Here is a 17,131-nt window from a genome sequence, read left to right as displayed (position 1 = left end):
ACAAAAGCATGGATGGAGTGTTTGTGTGAACTAATATAAATTCAAAGTAAACATCATTACATAAAAGGGTACGGTCTTTTTTTTTTTTTTAGTTTTATTCATTTCAAACGGGCCGGATCCGGCCTGCTGGCCGTAGTTTGCCCACGGTTGGGATAGACTGTTGGCCTGAAGACTAAAGAGTCTCAGGCTCGATTCCGGTCAAGGGCACATGCCCGGGTTGTGGACCCGCCCCCTGCCCCAGACCCTCCCAGTAGGGAACGTGCAGGAGGAAGCCGATCAATAATTCTCTCTCATCATTGATGTTTCTATCTCTGTCTCTCTCCCTTCCTCTCTGAAATCAATAAATATATATATATATATGAAAACGATTTCAGGCGTGGCTTCGCTAAGTCCTAGCCTCATAAATGTCGGCTCATAAATGCTGGCCCCATGGCTGTGTTCTCGAGTGTGGCTCAGTACAAAGGCGTTTCACGTCTTGGTTGTTTGCTCCCTCAAGGTCAGCCAAACTCTCTCTCTCTCTCTCTCTCTCTCTCTCTCTCTCTCTCGTTCGGCTACTAGGCAGCCTTATAGGACACAAGGTTTATGATGGGCGTGACAGCCATCACCTTCACTATATTCTATACGTTAGTCACAGGTCCCAGCTGTATATATTGCATGGCCTTGGGAATTTGTCTTCCCTCTGTGACCCTCAGCCTTCTCACCTGTAGAATGGGAGTAGCATGAACACCTGTGGTCTGTCATAAAGTTGGAGGGAGCACTGGTAAAAGAAATGGGACTCAGAGCAACTATGACGGGGAGTCCAAATACCACCTCTCCCTGTGAATTCTACTCACGGCTCTCCAGGTGGGGATGTCCCGATTTGGGGGTTCAGAAACAACACTTCGGTCACATGCTTATGCCAAGAACTGGCCATGATTGCAGGGGATGCCACAGCAAAGGCTCAGTGCAGAGGATGATGGGCCCAGGCAGGCACCCCTATCTTGGCCGCCTTGCGCCCACTCCCTACTTTTCTGTCCCTCTTAGTTTCAGGGGTGCTCTCCTGCCAAGACCCCAGACACTCCCCCGCCCCAATTTTACAACTCTTGCTTTCTCCCCAACATACCCTTACACCCCCTCCCCCTCGGAGACAAAGCAGGGCTTGGGGAGGCAGACCCCATCTCTAATCGTCCCCTCTTCACACAGAGTGGGAAGACGATCCCGGCATCTCGGCCAACACCACTTCCGTGGTGGAGTACAGGGATCCCATGGTCGTCTTCTGCCACACCAATGTCACCGACGCCACCAGAATCCAGTGGTATGTGAATGCCTTAAATGTGTCCAGCAATGAGCAGATGACGATTTCGCCAGACCGCAAGACCCTCATCCTCCACCAGCTCAGCCGCTATGACTTCATGATTCGGTGTGGCATAGAGAACGTCTTAGGGTTTCCTCAGAAAAGTGACATCATCTTTCCGAAGGTGTTCTGTAAGTGTTCTGGGGGGGTCATGGGTGTGGCGCCAGGGCTGAGCTCTGGGCCTTCCAGGGGCGTCTGGGTAAGACGGGCAGAACCGGAGAAAGGTAATAGCATCCTGAGCCAGCCTGCAGTCCAGCTGGATCTGGGTTCAAACCCCAGCTCTGGATCTTCATGGAGAAGACAATTTCCGACCTTCATTCACTGTTTACTAGTTGGAGGTTTGAACCAGACCCTAGGCCCTAGGTGCCAGGGGTTATAGCTACTCAGGGCTAATGCCCCCCGCCCCCGAGGGCCATAGGGGGACTTGCTTAACCTTTTTGTAGGTCAATAGAAGACTGTTAAATCCCCAGTCCTCTCCTCTGAGCCTCATCTTCCTCATCCATAAAATGGATCCATCCCATGGGTTGCCCTGGGAATGAAGTGACTGTGTAAAGTATTTAGAGTGGTGCTTGGTATGCAGAGGGCATGGTGTGTCTGTTTCTACTCTACACCTTTTTTCTTATTTATTTGTTTGTTTAGTTGTTGTTGTTGTTTTAAAAAATATTTTTATTGCTTTCAGAGAGGAAGGAAGAGGGAGAGAGAGATAGAAACATCAATGATGAGAGAATCATTGATTGGCTGCCTCCTGTACCCTCCCTACTGGGGACTGAGCCTGCAGCCCAGGCATATGCCCTTGACCAGAACTGAATTGTGACCTCCTGGTTCATAGGTTGACACTCAACCACTGAGCCACGCCAGCCGGGCTACATCTATTTTATGAGGATGTAAAGGGCTACCACAGGACTGGCCCATATAGTACATGCTTCATCACGGAAGACATTATTATTGTTGTTGTTGTTGGCCCGGCTGCCTTGCCTGGGGGCAGGTCTAGGGGCCTGCTAAGGGTGCAGAGTGGAGTACCTCCAGCTGGGGGAGGACTTTGTGTGGACTGAGAGAAGGAGACAGGACCCCAGGGGGTCAGACACTTAGCCCCTGTCTCCGCAGATGGACCCGACAGCGTGCTGCTGAGGACTAAGCCCTCCAACTTCAGCAGCGTCCTGGCCGCTGAGGTCGGCTCTGCGGTGCAGCTGGACTGCACCTCCACCTCCTCCCCGGGGCCCACGTACCGCTGGATCCACAACGGCTCCTTCCTGAGCTCGGCGGCGAGCCTCAACTTCCCAAGTCTGACCTGGGAGCAGATGGGCAGGTACAGGTGCATCGTGGAGAACCCAGTAGCAGGGCTGAGCTTCTACAGGAACGTCCGGATCCAGAGGCCCCGTAAGTGCAGCCGCTACCCCTCCGGGGCTCACACACTCCACGTCTTCCCACCCCCAGGCCTTTGCCTAGCGAGTGCCCATCCTCAAGTGTGCCATCGCCACCTGGCCAGACCCTGCTCCCGACAGTTGGGTGACGTCCTCCCATCCTCTGAGGTCAGAACCCAAAGCTGCCTCCTCTAGGAAGCCCCCAGAGTCCTCAGATCCAAGTTTTTCTTTTTCTTTTTTCTTTGTTTTATTTTTTAACTAGAGGCCCAGTGCATGAATTCGTGCACCAGTGGGGTACCTCAGCCTGGCCTGCAGGATTAGGCCAAAACCAGCTCTCCAACATCCCTTGAGGGGTCCCGGATTGCAAGCAGGCACAGGCCAGGCTCGGGGACCCCATCAGTGCACAATTGGGGCCAGGGAGAAATGCAGGAGGTTGGCCAGCTGGAGAGGGACCACGGGAGGGCTCCAAGGTATGTCTGGCCCGTCTCGCTCAGTCCTGATCAGCCGGACCCCAGCAGCAAGCTAACCTACCAGTCGAAGTGTCTGCCCCCTGGTGGTCAGTGCACATCATAGTGAGAGGTTGAGTGGCCTTAGCATATCATTAGCATATTACACTTTGATTGGTTGAACGGATGACCGGACGACCAGACACTTAGCATATTAGGCTTTTATTATATAGGATGCATTTGTATTTATTTCAGAGAGGAAGGAAGAGGGAGAGAGAGAGATAGAAACATCAATGATGAGAGAGAATCATTGATTGGCTGCCTCCTACACTCCCCCTACTGGGGATCAAGCCCGCAACCCAGGCATGTGCCCTTGACCGGAATTGAACCTGGGACCCTTCAGTCCGTAGGCTGATGCCCTATCCACTGAGCCAAACTGGCTGGGGTAGACCCGAGTTGATGTGAATTTCAGGAAGATAAGGATCAGTGGACATTGGCTGAGCACACACTCTGTGCCAGCCACCCTTCCAACCTGGGTGAGCCTCACAGACTCCCTCCAGAGTAGGTGCCTGTTGTGCGCATCGCCTCCATTGTACAGGCAAGAAAACCGAGGCTCGTGGAGCTGGGGTGCTTTACTCAAGGTTCCAGTTCTAGTCAGCCAAGGAGCAGGATTCAAACCCTGGCAGTCTGACCACACAGCCCTTGCCCTCAACCATCCCCTCCCCCCCCAACCTCTCCTCCCCGAGCTGCCTCTGCAATGAAGAAGTGGGAAGACGGAAGGGAAGTGGTGCAGAGAAAGGAGATGTTTGCCATGGCCGTGGTATCTGAAGTGTGGCTTTGATAGCAGACACAACACGGGTCCGTGGCTGCCTGTCGCCACTAAGCCAATACACAGAGGCAAGGTTGAATCCTTTAGGAGCATTTATTAATCAGACTAGAGGCCCGGTGCACAAATTCGTGCACCGGTGGGATCCCTCAGCCTGGCCTGCAGGGATGGGGCTGAAACCAGCTCTCCGACATCCCCCGAGGGGTCCTGGATTGTGAGAGGGTGCAGGCATATGGTTGCTGCTCAGTGAATATTTGCGCCATCTGTGCAGCAAGTGCGTGACCCTGTGTCCCCAGCACGCCCTCGCCCTCTCACCCTCTCACCTTCGTGGGTCTGTTCTTCTCCAGAGCACGCATTGCTCCTGCAGTGACACGAGGCATCTCTTTGCTTAATTTCCCAGCTACAATGTCAGCCCCGTGAGGGCAGAACATTTGTTCTGATCACTGTTGAATCCCTACTGCCCGGAACAGGGCTTTGCACACAGTGGATCCTAACACATCTTTGGAGAACAGGCGTGTGAGTGCATGAAGGGATGACTGAATGAGGGTTCCGACCCCCACATATCCTCTCCTTTCAGGGACCATCCCTGAGATCAGGACGGGTTTCTACCTCTCGGGGTCCTTGGTGGTGTTCTTCATCGGGATGACGGTCCTGGGCGGAGTCTACCTCTGCGGAGTCCTGATCTACTTTCTCATCACTCGTTTCTCCACCAGGTACCTGTCACTCAGGGTCAAGGGTGGGGCACTGGTTGGGGTCTGGGACTCAGAAGCCAGCACCCCCTGGAGTAGGGGTGGCAGAGCGAAGGGGGAACGGACAAGCCAGGAACTGGGTTGTCAGGGACACTACGGGGCAAACACACAGGTGTTTTTTTTTAATATATATTTTTATTGATTTCAGAGAGGAAGGGAGAGAGGGAGAGAGAGAGAAACATCAATGATGAGAGAGAATCATCAGTTGACTGCCTCCAGCACGCCCGCTACCCAGGCATGTGCCCTTGGCCAGAATCAAAGCTGGGACCCTTCAGTCCACAGGCCGACGCTCTATCCACTGAGCCAAACCGGCTAGGGAGACACAGAGGTCTTAAGGACCAGAAGCCAGTCAGTGGGAGAGGGGGAGGGTTTCGAGTCAGCCATGGCTCTAAAATAACAGTGGGGCTTTATCCAGTGACTTCTCTTCCTCATTTTCTTGCTGTGTGACTTTAGGCAAGTGACATCCCCCCTTTGAACTCCTGTTTCTTCACCTGCAACATGGGGTTAAAGTATCTAACTGTGTAACTGTTGGGAGGGTTCAAGATAATTTCTTTGTTGTTGTTGTTAATCCTCACCCAAGGATATTTTTTCCATTGATTTTTAGAGAGTGGAAGGGAGGGGAAGAGACAGAGAGAGAGAGAGAGAAACATCGATGTGAGAGAGACATCTCGATTGGTTGCCTCCTGCACATGCCCTGACTAGGGCCAGGGATCAGGCCTGCAACCAAGGAAAGTGCCCTTGACTGGTAATCAAACCTGGGACCCTTCAGTCCACAGGCCGATGCTCTATCCACCGAGCCAAACCAGCTAGGGCTAGATAATTTCTATAAATCATCTACCGTAGTGCCTAGCATATAATAGGCATGAAATAAATCATCATCACTATCATTGTCATCATCAGTCATTAGGCCAGGTTGTGCAAACTCCTTCCCCAGATATGCTCAGCCTCTTTTCCCTCCATTCATCCCCTGCCCCATGCCATCTTCCTTCAGTGACCTTAGGGCCTCAGAAACATAGAAAGTATGGGAAATGTTGAGGACTCTTGGTGTAGAGCAAGCATGTCAAACTCGCAGTCCACAATGAATATTTTTGCAGCCCAGCCAATATAATGGTATGTAAGAAATGGGGTTTTTTTTGTGGGGGTTTTTTTTGGCGTCCCTGGGTGGGCTCGAACCACAAGAAATGTTTTAATAAAAATTTTGTAACTTAATTTTTACAATATCCTGTTACACATAATTATTAATAACGAACTACAATGTTCACTAATGACTGATGACTATAATCGTGTTGCATTCATTTCCCTTACTCGCCTTACGTGCAGGCGCACCATTTCTCTCCACTAATACCAGCAGCAAATATTTTAGCAGCCGATGGCCACGTCATTAGTCTTGGGCTGACTTGTTTGGTGTGCTCAACAGGAAATATTTTGCTTTCGAACAAGAAAAAATAGGTTTATTTGCGTTACACTTATTAATCTGTGCAGTTTGTTCAGTGTCTGGTAAGTTAATGTTCAAGAAAAAATATTAATTTTTATTAAAATGTTCTGTTTTTTTATGTGAACACGACTCATTCATTTCATCCCTTTGTGTTCAGCATGTCTCTATCGAAGTAAACCTATGTTTCTATGAAAATTGAAGCTTTTGTTTTTTTGCGGCCCCACAGACACACCTTGTTTATTTGGCCGATGTTAGCCTTTGAGTTTGACATGCTTGGTGTAGAGGTTTAGCCCCCAGATTCATCACCTCCTGCTCCTGGGGGCTCTAGCCCGGGAGGGCCTGCAAGACAAAGCTGCCTCCTCATCTACCCAGGACTCTCTTGCTTTCTCTCTGTTTCCTATGGACCCGAGATGTGACTTCTTCCCTGATTTCTCCCCACAGGACAAGCCGGGCTATATAAGTGTCCACCTCAGACCTGGAGGACAAGACCAGATGAGCAAGGAGGTGAGGGGGGTAGGAGGGTGATGGAGAAGGGCCGAGTGTCCTCCCAGGGGCGGGCTTGGCTATGGGGCTGGTACTCACAGGGGACCCGTGAAGAGAGGGAGCAACCACAGTCACATTGCAGCTGGGGAGACGCAGGCTCCTGGAGAAGGTCTGGAGGCCCCACCTGAGACCTGGGATGGGACATCACGGACAGCATGGCCATTGGCTGCTGCCTGTGTCCATCAGAGCCGGCCAATGGGCTGCAGGCTGGGGCGGGTCCTGCGGGGAGTTCTGTGTTCTAATTTCAGTGCCTCCTCCCCGCCAGCAAATGTGCTTCTAAGGTCCCCACTCTTTGGAACCTGAAGCCACGGACCGTCAGAGACGCTGCAAAGATGCCCCAACTCGCCTTGCCGGTGGGGACCATCGATGGCACCAGCAACAGCATCATGATAATCACCGCTGTCCCCATTCGTGGGCACAGCCTATGAGCGCCCAGCAGCCGGGAATTGCTTAGATGGGGCACAGCGCCTGTTGAGCTAATCTGTGACCTGTTAGGGACCGCGCTGGGGAAAGGTGCCTACTAAGCGCGAACAACTCTCACACCCTGACAAGTTAGAAATGCGTAATGCAAAGCAGCATCTGACAGGACCGTCGTCATTTAAAAGTATAGATTAATTTATTAAGACAGATAATATGTACAGTATGTATGTGTGTGTTTCCCAGTTTTACATGTATACACACCTGCACGAAAATTGTGGAAAACGTTAACCAAGAGCAGTGCTATCTCTTCGTGTCCTTCTTTACACGCCACTGTATATTCTAAAGTGGTGTTTTTTTTTCCCTCACAAAATGTGTACATTGCTTTTATAATCATAAAATAACCAATAAAGTTAAAACAGCATGAAGTGAGTTCAGGTCCCGTGATGCCATTTCTGGAACTTGCTTTCTGAGCTGTCTTTGTGGATGTGCCCACAAGTATCTAAACAAATTTGTTTATCCCTATGGCACTTACAACAAAAGAAAGGAAGAAAGAAAAGAAAGAAAGAGAGAGAGAAAGAAAGAAAGAAAGAAAGAAAGAAAGAAAGAAAGAAAGAAAGAAGAAGGAAGGAAGGAAGGAAGGAAGGAAGGAAGGAAGGAAGGAAGGAAGGAAGAAAGAAAGAAAGAAAGAAAGAAAGAAAGAAAGAAAGAAAGAAAGAAAGAAAGAAAGAAAGAAAGAAAGAAAGAAAGAAAGAAGAGAAAGAAAGAAAGAAAGAAAGAAAGAAAGAAAGAAAGAAAGAAAGAAAGAAAGAAAGAAAGAAAGGAATTTGGAGGAGCCCTGGCCAGTGTGGCTCCGTTGATTGGGCAGCATCCTGTGATCTGAAAGGTTGTAAGTTTGATTCCAGGCCAGGACACATGCCTGGGTTGTGGGCTTGACCCGAGGGTGCACAGAAGGCAGCCAATTAATGTTTCTCTCTCACATCAATGCTTCTCTCTCTCCCTCTCCCTTCCTTTCTCTCTAAGAAAAAAAAAAAGAATCAAAGAAGGAAGGAAGGAAGGAAGGAAGGAAGGAAGGAAGGAAGGAAGGAAGGAAGGAGGGAAAGGAGGGAGGGAGGGAGAGAGAGAGAGAGAGAGAGATAGAGAGATAGAGAGAGAGAGAGACTCCTCCCTGGCTGAATGTATAGAGGTGTGGACGGCCAGTCTAGCAGCTGCTGTTGGAATGTTCACAGACTTAAAACAAAGCCTGGACCCAAGGCAATCCCCCAGGACCCAGGGCTGAAGACCACCTTGTGGCCTCGAGCAGCTCGCCGGTGCCTCCTCTGTGCCTGGGGACAGCACTGACCCCTCAGGCATTACGGTGAGGACTGAGTGAGACAGGATAGATGGAGGCCCTGAGCAAATGCACTGGTTTCCTAGGGCTGCTGGGTGGCTTGAAACCATGGAAACGTGTTCTCTCACAGGCCTGGAGGCTGGAAGACCCACATCAAGGCTTCAGCAGGGGCCACACTCCCCTGGGAGGCTCCCGGGAAGAGTCCTCAGCCTTCCTGGCTCTGCAGCATCACCACTCCAATCTCGGCCTCCATCGTCACGTGGGCTTTCTCCTACCTCTGTCTCTGTGTCCAAATTCCCTTCTTTGTGTGTGTGTTTGGGGGAGGGGGGGCACATTGTTCGCTGGATTTAGGCTCTCATCTAATCCAGTCGGACCTCATAATAACTTGATTGCATCTGCAAAGACCCTATCTATACTAATAAGAGGGTAATATGCTAATTAGACAGCACATCTTCCGGACATCCTTCCGGACAAAGCCATGGTGGCAGGGGGCCAAGGCAGAGGCAGTTAGGGGCGATCAGGCTGGCAGGGGAGAGTGGTTAGGGGCGATCCAGCAGGCAGGCAAGTGAGCAGTTAGGAGCCAGCAGTCCCGGATTGCAAGAGAGATGTCCAACTGCCAGTCAGACATCCCCTGAGGGGTCCTGGATTGGAGAGAGTGCAGGCTGGACTGAGGGTAACCCCCCTTCCCACGGTGCATGAATTTCATGCACCGGGCCTCTAGTCTCCAAATAAAATCCCATTTCCAGGTCTTAGCGCTGAGGACACAATCCAACCCACATCAGTAGGTGTTCATTCTCAGGATCATTGGACCCCGATGTTTCCCACTGTCCATCGCCCGTCGCCACCTTCCTCCTGAGCTCCAGGCCACCCATCTATCTAGCTGCCTGTTGGGTGACGGTCCCTATGGGGAGGTCCCAGAGACCCTCCCGCTCCCAACATGTGACTCTCCTCTTGGCCCTGCCCCCCCCCCCCAACACTTGAGAGAAACGAAAACAAACCTTGAAACAGTCAGGTACAAACATGCTCACAGCAGCTTTATGCGTCATCGCCCAAATTGGAAACCAGCCAAAGGTTCGTCCGTAGAAAAATATGGGCACACAAACCATGATACGCTCCCACAGTGGGATCCTCAACAAATGCAAGGCCAAGTTTAAGAAAAACAGACACGGGGGACAGGCTGTACGATCCCAGTTATAGAAACCACTTATATCGTGTGTAAGAGTCACCATTTCCAAACCTCGATCCACTTGCTTGAAAAGCACCCCTTGAGCTCCACTTTCAAAGACAGAAGCAGATACAGGCTGGGTGAGACCTTCCAGGACGAGGAACCTCAGGGTGCAAGGACTGGTGCTGGTCCCCTCCAGGGTTCAGGAGAAATTCCCGGTAGGACCTTTCCGTGCAAAGCCCAGGGACCCAGCACGTGTGCAGCCCGCACATTGAGCCAGGTGCTCTGATAGGCTTTCACTCCCAGAATTCTCACCACAAACTTTCAGGTGGGGCTTCTCCGCTGGTCCCCCGGGGCAGGAAACGGAGGCACAGGGAGGCAGGGACTCGTCTGTCACTTTACTCAGGAAAGGGGCGGAGTGTGGATTTGAACTCACAACTCTTTGGTTCCAAAGCCAGTGTTCTTTCCACCATACTTTTAACTCATCAACCAGAGGGTTTTTTTGTTTTGTTTTGTTTTTTAGTTTCAGGCTTTTTATTTTGCTTTATTGATTTCAGAGAGGAAAAGAGAGGGAGAGGGAGAGAGAGATAGAAACATCAATGATGAGAGAGAATCATGGATCGGCTGCCTCCTGCACACCCCCTGCTGAGAATTGAGCCCACAACCCGGGCATGGGCCCTTGACTGGAATTCAACCTGGGACCCTTCAGTCCGCAGGCCGATGCTCTATCTGCTGAGCCAAACCGGCTAGGGCCACCCAGAGGGCTTTTAATTCTCCGCAGTTCCCACTTTCACATCAAGATCTCCGAGTATTCATTTTCAGTGCCGCCCTCCTGTTCCTGAGGGCTCCCAGGCTTTATCTTATGAAATTTGAGGGTTGCGTATTGAATCTCTTCTTTCTTCCCTGAGGAGGGGACAGCCAGAGGTGGGGGAAGGTGCTCTAGGCGGCTGTCTGGCTGGGATTTATTCAGAGAACCCTGTGTGGAGGGAAAGAAAAGGAAGTCTGAGTTGCCCGGTTGGTACGGCTCAGTGGGTTGGCCGTCGTCCCATGCACCAAAAGGTCGCCGGTTCGATTCCCGGTCAGGGCACATAACCAGGTTGTGGGTTTGACCCCCCAGTCAGGGCATATACAGGAGGCAGCCAATTAATTGATGTTTCCCTCTCACGTGGGTGTATCCCTCACTCTCTCCCTCCCTCCCTTCATCTCTCTCTAAAAAATATAAATAAAAACATATTGAAAAATTTAAACTATTCAAAAATGGACCAAGAATTTGAATTAGGCATTTTTTCCAAAGAAGATATTCAACTGGCTAGAAAACTGTGGAAAGATGGTCAACATTCCTAATCATCAGAGAAATACAAGTCAAAACATCAATGAGAAGTCACTTCACATCCATCAGTATGGCCACCATCAAAAACGGAGCAAATCAAGATGAATTAGCCATGCTTACCTCTTTTATCCTTAGGTAATGTAACGCTTACATGTCTCTAATAAAGGCCCAACTTGGGGGAAAAAATGAAGCAAAACGAAAAAAAATAGCAAGTGTTGGCAAGGATATGGAGGAATTGGAACCTCTGCAATGCAGGTGGAAATATGAAATGGTGTAGCCGCTATGAAAAATAGTGTGGAGGTTAAAAAAAAAACAAACTACCATATGATCCAGCAATCCCACTTATGAATACCCAAAAGAATTGAAAATAAGATCTTCAAGAGATATTTGCAGCCCTAACCATTTTGGCTCAGTAGATCGAGCGTCGGCCTGTGGACTGAAGGGTCCCGGGTTCGATTCTGGCCAAGGGCATGTACCCTGGTTGCGGGCTCATCCCCACTAGGGGGTGTTCATGGGGCAGTTGATCAATGTTTCTCTCTCATTGATGTTTCTAACTCTCTATTCCTCTCCCTTCCTCTCTGTAAAAAATCAATAAAATATATTTTTAAAAAAAGAGATATTTGCACACTAGTGTTCATTGCAGCATTATTCACAAGAGCAAAGAGCTGGAAACAACCCAAGTACTCATCAGCAGATGAGGAGGAAAGAAGATGTGGTGTACAGATGCAATGAGATATCATTAAGACTTTAAAAGGCAGGAAATTCTGCCACAGGCAACACCATGGGTGAGCCTTGAGGCCATGATGCTGAGTGAAATGAGGCAGCCACAGAAAAGACACAAACTCGATGCAGTGAGGTGCCCAGAGAAGTGAAACCCATAGAAACAGAATGTATGGTGATTGCCAGGGCTGACCTAGTGGGGGAAGTGGTAGTTGTTGTTCAATGGTTACAAGTTCCTGTTTTGCAAGAGGAAAGGATTCTAGAAATATGTTGCACAACTGTCGTAATCTTAGAAATGATTAAGGTGGTATGCTTATGTTACGTTTTTTACCATGACAAATAATAATAATAATAATAATAATAATAATAATAAAACCTTCATAAGCTATTTCCCCAGCACTCCCTATCCCCCGTACCCTGCGTTTCTCCCAAAATACGTGTCTATTTTGTACATTCTATTCACTTATTTGTTTGTTTGGTTGGTTGGTTTGGGTATATCCTTCTGCCTATCTCAAGATTTAAAAAATAATTTTTTCTTTTCTTATTTTTAAATATATTTTATTGATTTTTTACAGAGAGGAAGGGAGAGGGATAGAGAGTTAGAAACATCAATGGGAGAGAAACATCGATCAGCTGCCTCCTGCACACCCTCTACTGGGGATGTGCCCGCAACCAAGGTACATGCCCTTGTCCGGAATCAAACCTGGTACCTTTCAGTCCACAGGCTGACGCTCTATCCACTGAGCCAAACCAGTTAGGGCAAGTTAATGCCAATTAAAAACGCAGTGCCAAAAAACCTCATAATAGAGATAAATGATATTTTAATGTTTAAATCAAAATGAATGAATGCAACAAATCCATGGAGACCAAAATACCAAAGCATTTAAATAAACCCAAGATTAGTAAGAGTGTGCTCTGAGCCAATGGGAGATTGAGGCAGAGGGCAGAATGTGTGTGCCTCTATTCATATGTTTCTACATATTTTTAATGTCCAGTTTCTTCCATATCTTGAAAGTAACTAAAATATTACTGAAAACATGAAACTTTAAGTTTCAACATTTTATTTATATACCCAACCAAAACTCATTATAATTTTGTTTTCTTAGCTCACTGCAAGCAAACACAGAAAGAATGTTTTAAAAATTGACTTCCGCCCAGCTGGAGGTGGCTCAGCGGTTGAGCGTCGACTTATGAACCAGGAGGTCATGGTTCAGTTCTTATGCCAGGGCACATGCCCGGGTTGCGGACTCCGATCCCCAGTGTGGGGCGTGCAGGAGGCAGCTGATCAATGATTCTCTCTCATCATTGATGTTTCTATCTCTCAAACCCCCCCTTCCTCTCTCTCTAAAAAATCAATAAAAACATTTTTTTAAAAACATTATTTGTCTGGTTTCCTGAGATTTTTGGCCTCCTCTTGAGCTTTGCTTCTAGGTCAGTGGTTGGCAAACTGCGGCTCGTGAGCCACATGTGGCTCTTTGGCCCCTTGCGTGTGGCTCTTCCACAAAATACCGACTTCTGTGCATGGGCCACGAAGTTTCAATTGCACTGTACGTGTGTGCCCGCACGTGGTATTTTGTGGAAGAGCCACACTCAAGGGGCCAAAGAGCCGCATGTGGCTCGTGAGCCACAGTTTGCTGACCACTGTTCTGGGTGAATGCCTCACTCACCTCACCCTAATCCTAATCCTAACCACAACCCTAACCCCAACCCTAACCTTAACCCTAACCCTAACCCTAACCATGGCCATTCTGGAGAGGTTGGCGCTAGAGAGGCCAGAATCGACAGAGCTGTAGACTGAGGAGTTAGGGCTTTATTCTCTAGGTCAGGGATCGCCGAACTACAGTCCTTGGGTCAAATCCCACCCCCTGCCAGTTTTTGTAAATAAAGTTTTATTGGAACACAGCCCTACTCATTCATTTCTAGGTGGTGTATGGCGGTGCCGAGTAGCTGCCACAGAGACTGTATGGCCCACAAAGCCAAAAAGATTTGCTCTCTGGCCCTTTATAGAAAACGTTTGCCGGCCTCGGATCCAGGCAATGAGGGCAAGCAGATGCCCGGAGGCCCATGGACAATCCCTCTGTGTAGGGCAGTGGTTCTCAACCTTCTGGCCCTTTAAATACAGTTCCTCATGTTGTGACCCAACCATAAAATTATTCTCGTGGCTACTTCATAACTGTCATGTTGCTACTGTGATGAATCGTCATGTAAATATCTGATATGCAGGAGGGTCTTAGGCGACCCCTGTGAAAGGGCCGTTCGACCGCCAAAGGGGTCGCGACCCACAGGTTGAGAACCGCTGGTGTAGGGCAATGGAAGAGTGAGAAGCAGAGAAACGAGGGGGTGCAGGAAGCGATTCCGCAGCTTTGGCAACGATGGGGGTCAAGATGGAGCGAGAGAGGCCCTAGCCAGTTTGCTCAGTGGTTAGAGCGCTGGCGAGTGGACCAAAGGGTAGCGAGTTCCATTCCGGTCAAGGGCACGTGTCTTGGTTGCAGGTGCGGGAGGCAACCAATAGATGTGTCTCTCTCACATTGATGTTTCTTTCCCTGTGTCTCTCCCCTTCCCTTCCACTCTCTCTAAAGATCAATGAGAAAAATATCCTCGGGTGAGGATTAACAACACAAACAAACTAAGATGGAGAGAGAGGGGGACCAATGCTGGCTGTTCTTAGGAGGAAAAATAGACGAGACATGGTGGATTTGGGGGCAGCAGGAGAAGAGAGGACAGGGAGAAGGTAAGTCCATTCTTGGCTTAAATAAAAGAAGAGGAGGCTGTCCTGCTGTGAGCAAGATGGGGAGACTAGAGGGAGGAGGAGATGAGGACAGCAACTTGGCCATGCTGAGCAGGGCAACCCAGGGGGCCTTCCTGGGGGAGGTGTCCACGGGGCTGCCAATCTCGAGATGCCCAGGTCACTCACCTGAGGGGTTGGGCTCTGGGCGGCGTTTGCACCCTCCGTGCCCGTGTCCCCCGTGCCCGCTGCTGCCCCTGCCGGTTTCCTCCTGCAGGACCTCACTCTGCGTGGAAAGACCAGATTCCTTTCAGTCCCCCCATCCAGGGTGCGGTGGGCAGACCGGCCCTCCTCTGTTCTCTCTTAAGGGGCTGGAGGGGTGACTGAGGTGGGCCCAGGCTTGAGAATGCAGCCCCCCCCCCCCCGGAGCCAGAGGTTTGTGGCACCCACCCAAGGTGCCAGGGACCCGCTTCCTGCCCGGGCTTCAGGCTCTGCACCCCCTTCCCCCGCTGAGTACCTCCAGCTCTGGGTTTAGGGATTCCACAGCCTCCTGCCCTCCAAGCCCAGGGCTCTCCGTCCCTCCCTCCCTCCCTCCCTCCCTCCCTCCCTCCCTCCCTCCCTCCCTCTCTCCCTCCCTCCCTCCCTCCCTTCCTCCCTCCCTCCCTCCCCAGGTCAGTGCTCACATGATAAAGACGGCACAGAAGACCAGGAAGAGCAAGGTGGTCGCACCTGCTCCCCCGACTGCCCCCAGCATCACGCCGGATGATGAGCACGATGATGATGATGATGATGACCCCACTTTCCCTGCAGACAGATGGGATTATGGGGTGGGGGGGGATTCCCCGCTGAGAACTCAGTCTTTCCTCCTCCCACACCCTGCAGGGACCCCAGACGTGTGTTTTCTGGCCCCTTTGCAGGGTGCAAAGTACAGGAACAGGGCAGGGGGTGCAGATCAGGGTGAGGCGAGTGAGGCGCCCAGAGCTGGGTGGCAGCCTGTCTGTATGGGGGGCGTGGAGATTTTGCTCATTGTGGGGTTCACTTTGCATTCAGTGTTATTGACAAGAAACACTGCACTGTGGTCACCTTCCTCTTCCTTGCTGAGGTTTCTTTAGAGGTTGTGCCCAAGAGGACGTGCCTCGCTTGCCTGACCCTCCTCCGGCCCGGAAAAACAAGGACCATGCGTCCAGGGACACCCCTGTCCAAGCCCCAGCCCCTCTCCCAAGACCCACCTCCTTCTCCGGCTTCTCCCTACCGGCCCCGCCCCACCCCACAGTCCTAGCCAGGCAGGAAGAGGGCAGGGGCACTTTCAATCCCAGGAAAATTTCAGGCTTTCACAGCTGAGCCCCACAGCAGAGCTGACCTCCTCTCTGAAGGTCAGGGGGCTGGAGAGTGGACTGTGAGAGTGGAGCGGGTGCTGCTTTCCTGCAGCGCCCCCCCCCCCATCCACTGGGGCACTCACTCTGTACAGAGAGGCTCAGGGAGGAGTGCAGAGAGCCCCGAGAGTTGTGGGCCCGGCACGTGAACTCCCCTTCATCCCCGGCCTGCACTGGAAGCAGCTCCAGGACCCCAGGCCTTGAGGCATTCAGGTTCCGGTTCCCCTTGGCCCAGCTCAGCCTGGCAGAGGGGTTGCTGTTGACCACACAGACCAGGCACAGGGACTGGCCCTCCAGGACCAAAAGAGATGAGCCGTTCTCCAGGACTGTGGGTGCTGGAGAAGAAGAGACAGAGGGTCAGAGTGACTGTGAGGTGGAGAGGAAGCGGAAGGATGCGGAGGAGAGCGGAGGAGAGGCACAGACACACAGCCTCCGGCTGCTGGGACCGCAGGCTTGTCTGCCTTCCGTGCAGAACAACCTGACCACTTCCCTCAAACTTGCAAAGAACGTGTGAAGTACTGGTAGCTATGTGTTGCTTTTAGGAACTGACCCCACAGACACCCACACACACAGGGCTGTGAAAGTGGAGGCAGATATCGTGCAGTGTTGGTGTTAGCAGAGTAAGATGAACGCCATGGGTCTCCGTTAGTAGAAGATGTGCACGCAGCCCTGGCTGGTTTTGCCCAGAGCGCCCACAGGGACCACTGGGGGTAGAGGGTCGGCCTATGGACAGAAGGGTTCCAGGTTCAATTCTGGCCAAGGGCACATGCCCGGGTTGGGGCTCAGTCCCCAGTCGAGGGGGCGTGCAGAAGGCAGCCGATCAATGATTCTCTCTCATCATTGATGTTTCTATCTCTCTTCCTCTCCCTTCCTCTCTGAAATCAATAAAATATATTTTTTAAAGTATTTTTAATATATTTTATTGATTTTTTACAGAGAGGAAGGGAGAGAGATAGAGAGTTAGAAACATCGATGAGAGAGAAACATCGATCAGCTGCCTCCTGCACATCTCCCACTGGGGATGTGCCTGCAACCCAGGTACATGCCCCTGACCGGAATCGAACCTCGGACCCTTCAGTCTGCAGGCTGATGCTCTATCTACTGAGCCAAACCAGTTTGGGCAATAAAATATATTTTTTTTAAAAAAGATGTGCACACAACCAGAATCCAGCCATGCTGTGGAATACTGCACAGGCACGGAGAGGATGGGGAGGTCTGACCTACGGATGACGAAAGACCTGTGAGATCCTTCAAGTGAACAAACCCAAGCCTCACACTTCCAGGGAGGTGACCAGGATTCTGAGGACAGACTTCAGTGCCTTTCCGTTTTTGCCCATCTATACGAATAAAAGGGTAATATGCTAATTAGGGCAGACAT

The 17,131-nt window shown here is 50.6% G+C and overlaps 2 protein-coding genes across 2 annotated transcripts in view; one reads left to right on the top strand and one right to left on the bottom strand.

Annotated features, from left to right (window-relative positions):
• Positions 1-7,121, top strand: part of CEACAM18 (carcinoembryonic antigen related cell adhesion molecule 18) — a 9,341-nt gene extending 2,220 nt beyond the window's left edge. Inside the window, exons 3-6 of the mRNA XM_006106831.1 lie at positions 1,183-1,464; positions 2,438-2,717; positions 4,530-4,679; positions 6,959-7,121. Of these exons, the coding sequence (XP_006106893.1) occupies positions 1,183-1,464; positions 2,438-2,717; positions 4,530-4,679; positions 6,959-7,121 (875 nt within the window). The remainder of the gene's footprint in view (positions 1-1,182; positions 1,465-2,437; positions 2,718-4,529; positions 4,680-6,958) is intronic.
• Positions 7,122-10,395: 3,274 nt separating this feature from the next.
• LOC102421646 (sialic acid-binding Ig-like lectin 12) overlaps positions 10,396-17,131 on the bottom strand; it is a 10,012-nt gene continuing 3,276 nt past the window's right edge. Inside the window, exons 5-8 of the mRNA XM_023747594.1 lie at positions 15,835-16,088; positions 15,064-15,149; positions 14,570-14,666; positions 10,396-10,581 (exon numbers count right to left, since the gene is read on the bottom strand). Of these exons, the coding sequence (XP_023603362.1) occupies positions 10,396-10,581; positions 14,570-14,666; positions 15,064-15,149; positions 15,835-16,088 (623 nt within the window). The remainder of the gene's footprint in view (positions 10,582-14,569; positions 14,667-15,063; positions 15,150-15,834; positions 16,089-17,131) is intronic.

The sequence above is a fragment of the Myotis lucifugus genome, unplaced genomic scaffold, assembly GCF_000147115.1.
Source record: "Myotis lucifugus unplaced genomic scaffold, Myoluc2.0 scaffold_924, whole genome shotgun sequence".
Classification (NCBI taxonomy): Eukaryota; Metazoa; Chordata; class Mammalia; order Chiroptera; family Vespertilionidae; genus Myotis; species Myotis lucifugus.
Note: the sequence above shows the minus strand (reverse complement) of the source record. Positions and strands in the feature narration are given on the sequence as shown.